Source organism: Equus quagga, chromosome 18 (assembly GCF_021613505.1).
Source record: "Equus quagga isolate Etosha38 chromosome 18, UCLA_HA_Equagga_1.0, whole genome shotgun sequence".
NCBI lineage: Eukaryota > Metazoa > Chordata > Mammalia > Perissodactyla > Equidae > Equus > Equus quagga.
Genome location: NC_060284.1, coordinates 35,940,572 through 35,952,677, shown reverse-complemented (window position 1 = coordinate 35,952,677; position 12,106 = coordinate 35,940,572). Strand labels below are relative to the sequence as shown.

Genomic DNA, 12,106 nt, shown 5'->3' with positions numbered 1-12,106 from the left:
TTCTCATATAAATTTGCCTAACAATAATAATTCGGTTTAATTCAACTGAACCCTTTAGTTACTTAATATTAGAAATACGTTATTGTCTTGATATATTTACAGTTTTTAAATTTTATTTACTTTTTTATCAGCTTATTACTTACATTTCATTTCTTTTATTCCATATAGAATAAACTGGGAATGTAGTAAAATCAAGTTTTAGCAAATGGATGCCTGCAAATAGTATAGATTCTCTAAACCACTAAGCAGAATAACAGCTTAAAATTAAGAGCTGATTTTAAAACAGGTGTGATTTTCTCTCTCAATCGATAAGACTTTTTTTTTAACATTAAAAAGTAAGTGATTTTTCTTTTTCAGATATTTAAAAATAAACTACACGTTGTCTTGGATGAATCTTGCCCTAGGTATATGTGTGTTCGAATCTGCTGACTACATCCATGTATGTTTCTTGGCAGGGGGACATCCAGCAGTTGTTGATCATAGGTGACCCCAAAGCAGCGTACGACTACTGTGAGCATTACAGCCCAGACTGTGACTCGTCAGCGCCCAAGGCCGCTCAGGCTCAGGAACCTCAGATCGATGAGGTGAGAATCGTGAGATCAGGGCAGGTTTTCTCGTTTCAATAGTATAGATATAATCTTGCAGTTTTGGGGCTTATATCTTTATTGTTTTAATTAAATTATACTTTGTGTTTTACTGTTTCTAGGAAGAAGTGACTTGAAGAAGTGTTTTGATATATTTTTTCTCTTTTTAAATATTTTGTCACTTAAATTTCTTAAAAATAGAGATACCTCATTTGTATACTGTGTATATGAGCATATTTCATATTTGGAGAGGTGAGAAAACGATAATTTCTAGAAGCTATATTTCTACCCTTAGCATTTAAATAATTAACACAGCCTCAAGATAAGGATAACATATCTTCTGGTGTACTTGCCATTTCCCCAGGCCTTTGACAATTCATGCAGATGAGAAAATGACATTGGAGTTATCCTGAAGTTTTCAGGCTGTGTTGAATATTTAGAGGGAATCTTTTAGGGCCATTCTACCTTGATATATATATTTTTTCTTTCTCTTGCACAAAATTTGATATACAGAGCAATGAAATGAAAATCAGTATGAACAGACTGCAGTAACTAAAACAATTCATATATTTTAATCAATATTTTGTTACTTTATTTGAAATTCACGTGTGAAACCATTCTTCCAGGCTACTTTTGCAAGAAAATTCACCATAGTGAAATTATACTCGATTCTCTCTCAGAACAAAAATACATGTGTCTAAGTTAGCATAGCCATGGCAATTTATCAGATCTGAATACCCCAAAGAACAAATAATATAGCACAGTGTACCCTTTATCCAGATTTTTAGGTAAAATCCTTTGATGTGGATTTTCTGGGAATTAAAAGGCAAGCAAACTGGAAGGAATTTAGTCTTTCATTTGCGGCAAAACTATATTTTTAGATTTTTTTCTCAAGATGAAGAGCATTAAATTTTAGAAGGTGGGGTAGTAGTTTGAAAACATCAAGACTGTCCTTATGTTTGAAAATCACTCAAATAACATTCTTCTTGCCTTCTAAATATACTACTAGGTGCCACGTTTCGAGTTTTACTATTTAGAACAAGTTAGGATCTTATTTTTTAATTTTAATTTATTGTTATTTCTTCACGTGAATTCACTTTGCATTTTACCGTTTAAATGCTTGAAATACATTTTTTGACATTACTTTTCTTTTTAGGGTATGATAGTGAATTCTGTTGCACTGATCTTTTCCATGACTTACTATTAATGTTTTTTTTAAAACAGGATAAAGTCCTAAGAAGCTGACAGGAAAGCAAATATGAGAGAGAAAAGAGAAATTACTTGGATATTTGTATTACCTTGTTTCACAATTCTCAAGTGCTTCATTCTTTTTATTCTCTCATGATTTATTAAAACAATTTTCTGTGAATTCAAAGAGAGAGGTAAAATGCCCACTGGGTTTAGCACTTTAATATCATAGAGAGAATGGATGATTCATATTGAAATTTATAACATTTCGTATACATGTTCAAGATTGATGAGATTTATTTTGGTCCTATTTTAAGAAAGATGAGTCTTCTTCTTTTTAGCAACAGATATGCCTCTGATTTTTGGAAGAATGAAGGTATGCATTCTTAAAATATCATCTTGAGGTGTTTTATTCCCTTGTTTTAATGCTATTATGTCAGGTAAGCTGAGTTATTTGAAAGCAAAATAATATTTTTTATCTATTTTTTCTTGTTTATTTAAAAGTGAACTTGCCCTTTTCTACGTTAGTTGTTGATACATATATTTAATATTCTGTTGAGAAGCCAAACTTGTTTTTGCTTGAGGCATTTGGTGAAAACAACATACTACTATGATAAAAACTGCACGAAAATCTGGTTGGGTGATGCAGTAAGAGAGAGCATCTCTTAGTTTGTATATTGAATGTGTGACAATGAAAAGTTTTTTTGAAGAATCAGCTCTCATTTTTTCCCTAACTCTAAATTACATTATCCTTCAATAATAAGACAATCATTCTATACTAGTCTGAAAAAAACTGGTTAAGCAAATTAGTAAATAGCTCTTAAATTAATTTTGAACTATAGTCATTAGTATGTCATTATATTACAAATACGCACTTGAGTCATTCATCTGCGGGTGTTCTACCTATAGAAAATAGGAATGCAATGTTCTTTGCCAGTGAATAAAGAACATAAAATGCAATATAGAGCATCAACCATAGATGTTGTACTTTATATTGCTTAATTTTCCATTAATAAATTTGTGACATTGCATATTTATTATTCTAATATGGATAATAAATATGTCAGTTTGTCTTGTAAATTAACTCATGTGCTCTCTCCAGCTTGTAATTTTGTCTAGTTCATATCCTCTGAATATTGTATTCTAATTCATTTTTAAGATTCAATTTTTTATGTGTTTGGCATACCATTGCATTATCATCATAGAGCGAAATGCATGATGTAGATTTAAATATAGTGATAATATCATCAGACTTTAATTCTACTTGAGCCTACACGATAACACATATAAAAGAGTGACTAATATTGAAATTATGATGGCTTTTCTCAAATTAGATTATTTTCCTATTTTCAAAGAAGTTAGATGTTAAATGTATATATAGTTCTTTCTTAATGTATTATGCAGACTATAATGCCTTATATATGGTAGGCAACTGACATTCTTTTTGTAAAGGATGAAAAAGGAAAATGAAGCAAAAGAAAGCCAATATTTTATAAAGAAACATAAAAGACAATTGACTTCCTCAAATTTGTTACCTTAATCTTCTTTGCACTTAATATCTATCATATAGTCTAGTTCTCATAGATGCACAAATATTTACTGATGCCACTATTTTTCTAAGAGATAAGAACAGATTTTACGACAATTCTAGAAGAAGACTAGAATTATATAATATATAATTATAGAAGATTCTTTCTCCTCACACACCGTACTATAAATATATAGCCTCACATAGCTAGGCTACTCACAGATCAAAGTTGAGATCATTTCACGTGCACATCTTTGTGCATATATTCACTGATTGATTACAAGTAGTTCTCTCTTATTTACCTGCCTTTAAGACACCTAAAAACTCTATAGTAAGAAGGGAGAATCATCCCCCAAAATAGCTTGTGAAGCATCATGTAGATCAGCAAAGCCCGAAGTATACTCAATACCACCAAAAGGAGGATGTTGTTTAGATAAAGAAGGAGAACAGAAGCAGTGACTCTGGTCCCTGACTCCAGAATGGCTCTAAGAAAGATGTGCTTTAGTGCCTAAGAAGGGAAGCCTGTTGTTTCCTCCATTATTCCACAACCGCAGCTAGTCTGGCTGGTCTCCATTTAGAAAGACTTTAAATAGAGGAAAGAATCATGGAGGTTAGGAGAGAGGAAAAGAAGGTTACAAGAAAAAAACGTGATATAAGAGTAATAAAGTTAATTAGCTTCTTTGAGATATATATCTTCATTTAAGATGCATTTAAATTGTTCATTTTTAAAATCAGCTCTTTATGTCTTTATTGTCTTATGTTTTTTATAATTTGTTATAGATGCACGTGATTCTGAAATGTCAGCTTAGTTTTAAAACCCTAAAACGTAAAATAGACTAACAAATCTTTTTTTTTTTATGTTTTACTTCAAGCTGGCAGCTACTAATTACATAAATCCAATATTTCTTATTCCAACATGGATGACCATAACTATATAAAAATTATTCATTAGACAATATTCAGTCTCCATTAATGTCTTTTTAATATGTATCTAAATTCAGTAATTATTTTATTTACTTAATGATGTTATTAATAATGCTTACATTAACTTTCCTAGAAATAGTTGGCATTATATCTTGCTTGCAGAGACATGAAGAGACAAAAATGTTCAGTGTTCCATACATGAGTCTTTCTATTTTACCAAATTCTACACAAATTCTAATTAGAATAAAGCTTTGTTGAAGGACTTCAAATGTATATTCGTTGATAATGAAGCTATTACTGGATAGATAAAACTATAAATCTGTTTCATTAATTTTATCAAATTGGAATTTTTGACAGAAAGAACACTAAAGGCATGTCTGCATTTATATTTCAATATGACCTTCAGCTGAACCATCTAGAAAAGTTGACTCCAGTGAGGGGATTTCATTAAGGGCCAGATGTGCAGCATTGCCAAGGGATCAGCATTGGACATGTCTCATTATATGTCTTTGTGAAATTTGTGCTCGTTTGCATTGATATAGCCAATAGAGCTTTTTAGAAAGCACAGTAATCACAATTCTCTAAAAGACACGTAGTCAACAGTTATTTTTCTGGCAGATTAAAAGGGATTTTCTGGCAACTTTGAAATATCAAGAGATGTCCAGTTGGCGTGTAATTGGAATTTTACGAAATATAATACTTAGGAAATTCCAAATAGACTGCCTTTAGCATTTATATATATAAATGCTGTATGTATTTATATTAGAGTTTTAATTTGTTGTTTTCTGCTTAATATTTTATGCTACATATGACTTTAGTGTATTTACAGTTATTTTGATCAAACCATGTTTCACAACATCTATATTCTTGTTTAAAATTAAAATTTTGATGAAAATGTTTGGTTTTGAAGCTGAACACATTATTTTCCTCATCATCCAATATGTATGATTGTCTTGCGCATCTCTCTATTAAGAAACATACCTCTCTCCAACTAAGTTCTTTTAATACAGAAAAATCTAGTATAAAATAGTACTTTCCAATTTGAGTTCAGTTTAAATAGTTTAGGATATCTAAGTGCTATGCTCTTTTTTGATAGAGAAAAAAGCAGTATTTTTAAAAATTGAAATATGTATTAATTATAATCAGGTCTAATTTTGAATTTTTAATGCTTTACAAGTATTCTGTGCTTATTTTAATCTTAAGTAAGTCTATAGCAAATTAGATTTCTAAGTAAATTTTAGATTTTATTTTTCCATTGATTCCAGTTTTCCAAATAGAATATAGACTCATTTCATGTTCCTTGTATTTCCATTCTCTTCTCCATCTCACAATAGATATGAAAGTTCTTTCATACTTGGGAAGACTGTTTTCCATATTTTTATTTTTAAATGTGTAATTTAATGAAAAAAAGTACCCATTGAAATTACTGTGAAATTCTTATGGAGGGGCCTTGTGTAGCAATTTTTATGTCAAAATTACATGAATATTTAACAACTATGTCTAAGTACATAATTGCTATGCTCAAATTAATATTCAATAATTAAAAGTTTGAATTAGTATTCAAAACTTTTAGTTTCCTCACCACCTTAACCACTATTCTGCTCTTAGAAAACCTGCTTTGTCCTGCCTATGTTATACTCTGTATAAGACAGTGTAATACTTCTTGTAATACAAAATAACATTTAAGTAACAGTATTTCCTTGTCTCTTAACCTTTACTCTAAGTAAAAGTTAAGAAGATGATTCCCACTTTGTTAATAGTATTTCTTGCAATTAACAAAATCGCCTGGTATTTTTTCCTTTGCAATGTAGTATGCACCTGAGGATATAATCGAATATGACTATGAGTATGGGGAAGCAGAATATAAGGAGGCTGAAAGTGTAACAGAGAGACCCACTGTAACTGAGGAGACAATAGCACAAACTGAGGTAAAAACAAAGAAGCCCCTTTGTGTATGGTGTCCTGATGTTTGTCATCCTGTGGTTCCTTGTGTCCACTGCTCCTCAAACTTATCATAAACTTTTCATTCACCTGATTTCTACAAACCCATAACTGAGATTTTTATTTGACAGTAGCTGTCCTGAAGGAATGATGCTCATTTTGCTTTCCTTATCCTTCCCTTCATCCAGGCTCTTTTTTTCCCTTTCCCTTTATTTATGTTTTCCATTCCATCTTTCACCACATTTTACAGAAAAAGAAATCCAATTTCAAAAAGAAGATGAGGACAGTGGCCATTAACTCAAAGGAAAAGTCCAAAAAGTTTACACCCCCTAAATCTGAAAAATTTGCATCCAAGAAGAAGAAAAGTTATCAAGCAGCAGCAAAAGCCAAACTAGGGGTGAAGGTAGCAAAGAAAAAGCAATCAAGATCTCTCCTAGATAAGCTGGAAGATCTCTGATGATGAGTCATTGTCCTAACCCAACTAGATAAATACTCATTTGGCTAATAGATTGGTATTACCTTACATTTTTACTCATTGCTTTTCTTTTGAATTTATCATTAGGCAAATATTGTTGATGATTTCCAAGAATACAACTATGGAACTGTAGAAAGCTACCAGACAGAAGCTCCCAGGCGTGTATCTGGACCAAATGAGGTAATACTCATAGACAGTATTAAATCACAGTCCAATACTTTAAAATGTGGACTATATCTTGATATACCTCACTCTGGAAGAATCTATTGCCTCTGGAAAGTTTGATGTTTTCGTTCTTTTACTGAGATAAGAGAAGCGATAGCATTGGTTCACTACTACTAAAAACAGTTGATTTGAAATCAATGTCAATTCAGGTTTTGCATGACTCTGCTTCATGCAAATGCTAAATTGATCAAACTGAATTGGCTGCTATCATTTTCTTGATTGCTCTTGGAACTAAGCAAACTTCTCAACATGTTGTGACAAAGGGCATTCACAACATGATCCTCCTGTGAGCAGCAAAATCCTCTAAAGTGAAAATTGTATCGTCAAATGATACAATTAGAATTTATTTCATCTGACCTATAATTATGAATTTTTATGACAGCAAGCTTTCTGATGAAATAGTCTTAGTGGATTCTAATAGCTATTTACATTTTCAAACTTGTTAGGAGTGTGATGTTAATTATGGTTAAAATAATATAGCTTAACCTTTCCATTCTTTTCTATGAAAGTGTGTAAGTACATGTAGCTACAAATCAAACAATCTTCCTGAATTTTATATTAGGCATACTTTCTTATCATGAAAAAATGGGTGTATATTTCAGGTTAACTTTGTTAAATACCTGGCATATCTAGTATGAAGAATACCTGAGTAATTTAGTTATTAGAAAATATATATAATGTGTCCCAGCGAGGCAAATAAATTCAATGGTGCATTACATGCAAACACACAATTTAGAATAATAACATTTTAGGGTGATAACAGATTTTGTTTCACCTAAGTCCAAATTATTCATTTTCCAAAAATGGATATCTTGATTCAAGATATGTATTTATCTACCTAAATTGATCCAGATTTTTGGTTCAGAGTTATGAACATAGTAATATTCTGATCCAGGATAATACACATTCCCCCCTAAATAGTGTATCCCCTTTGTCTAAGAATCCAAAAATATTATGATCATTGGATATTTTATTTTAGTTAATTTTAAATTAATCATTTAACCACATTTCTCATTCACATGATTTTGTGGAATACTGCTTATTTATTCAATATTGCTCGTTCGTCTAGATTCACTATGTCATAGAAAGCAAGCTGCGTAGAAATGAAATAAGCAGCGTAGCAAGATAAATTATTTAATTTGAACTTCATCAAAATCATAGTATGGCTCAAAAATTGCCTAATAAATATGATCAGATTTATACTGGTAAGGAGGAATGCTTATGAAAAATAGAAAATTGTCCTAGATTTGTTTGTCTATATCCCTGAGGAAGTATTATTGATATAATTTTTACTTTTAAGTGCATATTTATTCTTTCCTCTTTGTGAGATTTAGTGGTGATATATTCTATTTCATTATTTTAAATTTTGAGGATTATAATTTAAATTTTATTTGCTTTGAAGAACTCTGTGGTGAAGTAATACATCCCTGTGTAAACATTGCAATTATAAATCTTGATTAATATTGTTACTAATATTTTATTTTGGACATGAGAGTCAAACTTATGTGGCTTTTCTGGTAGCAATTGTATTTCATAATGATATTCTATGAGATTTGAAAATTATGCAATGCTTTAACTATATGCATATTTTATTAGTCAGATCTTAAACTCTAAAGTAAATATCAAATTGACTAACAAACTTTTTCAATGGAACAAGCAAATACACATGTTGACTCTATGTGAATATTTGCAGTTTATTGGGAAAAGTGCTTTGAAAGCAATATTTCTTTGTGCATGCCAGTGTACAAAAATATTTCTTTCAATGATACTGAAAGGCTGTCTTCCCAGGCCTTCAGACTTGCTTGAGTAGCCCTCCAATCGCTTCCCGTCACGTGCCATCGAACTGTAATTGCAAATGCTTACCTTGCTTTACTAATAGTAAACTTCGTGTTCTCCAATTCCTTGCAACTTAAATTAATAGCCAAATCCAGTTGAAGAAGTATTTACTGAAGAATATCTAACTGGAGAGGATTATGACTCCCAGAGGAAAAATGCCGAGGATACACTATATGAAAATAAAGGAATAGACGGCAGGGACTCTGATCTTCCGGTAGATGGAGATTTAGGCGAATATGATTTTTATGAATATAAAGAATATGAAGATAAACCAACAGGCCCCACTAATGAAGAATTTGGTCCAGGTGTTCCAGCAGAAACTGATATCACAGAAACAAGCGTAAGTCAGTATTACGCTTTGTGTCACTGTATGTCTTATTTTTTGAAGTATTTTCATGTTCATCTTGGTGTCTTTTCAGGCTTAAAATACAGGTTGTGTTTTTATATAAATTATGAGTTTTATCACTACTAGGAAACCTTGATAGACTCTTCCTCACGGGAATCTTCAGCAGTTAGATTTCTGGGCACACTATTGGAGTCTTCATTTGAAAGTATAATCTTGAATAGAATTCTATCCAAATTTTCTTGTCATTGATGAGAGTAAAATATAGTCATTATGATTCTGAGTAGTAAGTGTAATTTCTGATTTTTAGACTATTTTGTCAAATTTAATTTGCTGACACTTTTTGCTTAATGCCTTGGAATAATAATTGAAGTCTAGAGATGTCTTTATCTTTCCATAATGTCTTTAGGAAGCAATTGTTCAATCTCATGCAAGATTCAGTATTAGTGTTCATTATGCTTTCCTTTTTGTATTTTCAATACTTAAACCTTTAATACTTAGTTTCTGTTTTAAAAAACATATTTTCGTAGGTTGTTTTAAATGCACTTAGGTGATTAAATTTCCATTAAACAAATATTTAAATTGCCTTATTTACTTAAAGACAGGCTGTTTGGATTTTTCACTCAACAGATAAATGGCCATGGTGCATATGGAGAAAAAGGACAGAAAGGAGAACCAGCAGTAGTTGAACCTGTAAGTACTGGTGTGAACACATTGTAAAGGCTGGTACAATTATTTAATTTATATTATGAGCTATCATCACCTTCAATTATTATGTATGCTCATGTATTACCATTGAAAATTTTATTGTCTTCCCCTTCATAATTTGCCACAAGTAATGAGTTAGTAAGACCATCTCTGGCAAGTGGAGTTTCATTAAACCAAAAAATAGAGAGAGATGGAATTTTGGAATTTGAAAGTAGCGGAAATTTGTCTAGTTTGGTTCTCTCCTTTTGTAGCTAAGGAACTTGAAGGTCTAAGTAAGTTTCCTGAGGTTCAAATGTTTGGTAATTGAGATATAACCAGACTTTTTCTCTTCTAGTTTCCAGTCCAGCAATTATTCTTCCAATTTCTAATACTTGACATTGTTAGAAATGCATTTTTTGACATAGACACTATTTGTTTTGTATCTAAATAACATCATGTAATAATATGAAAATATATATTTTTTAAATTCACTTTCTTTTCTCCCATCAAATAAAAGCTCCAAGTGGCTCCAAAAGTGATTTTTAAAATTTACGTTTACATTATTACTACTCAAGATATTGGTAATCAGCAAATTCTTGCTGGAAGCAATTTTACTATTGTTCTTCCTAATCAGCAACTTGGGAAAACCATTGTAGTAGAACTAAAGGTTATGTGTATAACTGTTTGCCTCAAGATCATGAAGATCATTTCAGAAATTGAAAAGACATAAAAGTTTTTTAAAAAAAATGTGGAGCAAGATAAAGATTAAAAAGATAAGTGTATAAGGACATTGTTGACTATCTACTCCGTTATGCTAAAATCTGTGTGCCATATATTCATCAAAGACTTTAAAAATATTTTTTCAGAATGAATTTGCCTTAGTTATGAAAATTTACACCCACTTTTTAAATGACAAAACAATTTTCAGCAGTGCAAAGCTGCAGTGGAATCATAAACATTTTACAACTGATTTCTTATGCTAAAATAGTACTCTACTCTCTTGTCTATTTAAGACCTTATCCCATATTTATCACCAATTCTTTTGCCTTCACTTTTCTTCCCTTTCCCTGAATTAAAGTGCTTAGATGCCACTTACTTCTATTCTTTCATTCACACAGCAAATTTTTATGATGTTCCTGCTTTGTGCCAGGTTTTATTCTGGGTGTTAGGGAAAATCTGGTCAAATGTCTTTGTTTTGCCCTTCTTGGGAGCACTTAGCATATTCTTCTTGCAATATTACTTATCTGAACATTTATTTCCTTTCTAATTGGTTCACAGATTCTCTGAGGACAAGGACTATGTCTTCTATCATTTTGAATTTCCTCTCTTACCCATGCAAAAATGTTTGTAATTGGTTTTATATGGTAGGAATAGAGAATTCACTTTTGAAAATGCAATGATGTGCTGCTTTCTTAAAGCCACTTAAATAAGAGGTTAGGGATTACTAGTTTCCATATTAATGATTGTCTATCTTTTTTTAATATAGGGAATGCTTATTGAAGGACCACCAGGGCCAGCAGGACCTGCGGTATGTAAATGTCTTAAGATTATTTTCGCCTTGATTTTTTATTATAATGAGATATAAGATTTCTATTACATTATTGAATTTATTTATTTTAGACTAACTTAAGTATTGAATTATAGAGGTAATCATTTGTTTAAAGGATCTAGTGGCCTTGAATTGCTTTCTGATTTGGCTATCCAAGTGCCATTCTTTTGAGAGCAGTGGAATTAAATTTTGCTTTAAATATTTTTGTTGCTTGAATATCTCCACCTTGTCTAACCACATTTTCAACATTCTACCTAAAAGTTATGAAAGAAGGAGCCCTTCTCATTTTTATTAAAGAGGTATGGATATATCTCAGTGAATGAAATTGAGAATTCTAAGTAGATTTTAGCTACCTTATCTGTGCTTCTGAATGGAGTGATTACCTGTCAGCTTCCATTGTCATTTCCTAGTGAGGCTAATGTCACTCAGTGTGTCTTTATTTTCAGGTTGTTGTACTGATCTGATTTTGTTAGAAATCTTCTGTCTTTTGTGGAATTAATTAAATTCTTGTCATCTGATATAAGTATGTGATACTGATGCCATTAAATATTTTTACCCATAAAAGAAAATGTAAAAATGCCTCCAAGCTAAATGGTTTCTACATTTCAACTTTGCTATCACATTTTTGAGGTCTAATTGCTTGAGTATACCGTTTCTGCACTGACCTGGGAACCAACTTCTACCTCAGGGACTTTACATTGGCATGCACTCCTTTCCTGTTTTTTGGAATGTCTGCTTCCATCCTGAGAGCAGCTTCAGAGAGGAATTGTTGAACTAGCTACAAAGGGGTCCCTATATATTGTCTTTTCATAGGAAGATAAATAGG

General features: G+C 31.4%; 1 protein-coding gene across 1 annotated transcript in view; it reads left to right on the top strand.

Annotated features, from left to right (window-relative positions):
- Positions 1–12,106, top strand: part of COL11A1 (collagen type XI alpha 1 chain) — a 195,556-nt gene that overhangs the window by 61,601 nt on the left and 121,849 nt on the right. Inside the window, exons 5-10 of the mRNA XM_046645774.1 lie at positions 456–584; positions 6,036–6,152; positions 6,728–6,820; positions 8,787–9,041; positions 9,675–9,737; positions 11,218–11,259. Coding sequence (XP_046501730.1) covers positions 456–584; positions 6,036–6,152; positions 6,728–6,820; positions 8,787–9,041; positions 9,675–9,737; positions 11,218–11,259 — 699 coding nt within the window. The remainder of the gene's footprint in view (positions 1–455; positions 585–6,035; positions 6,153–6,727; positions 6,821–8,786; positions 9,042–9,674; positions 9,738–11,217; positions 11,260–12,106) is intronic.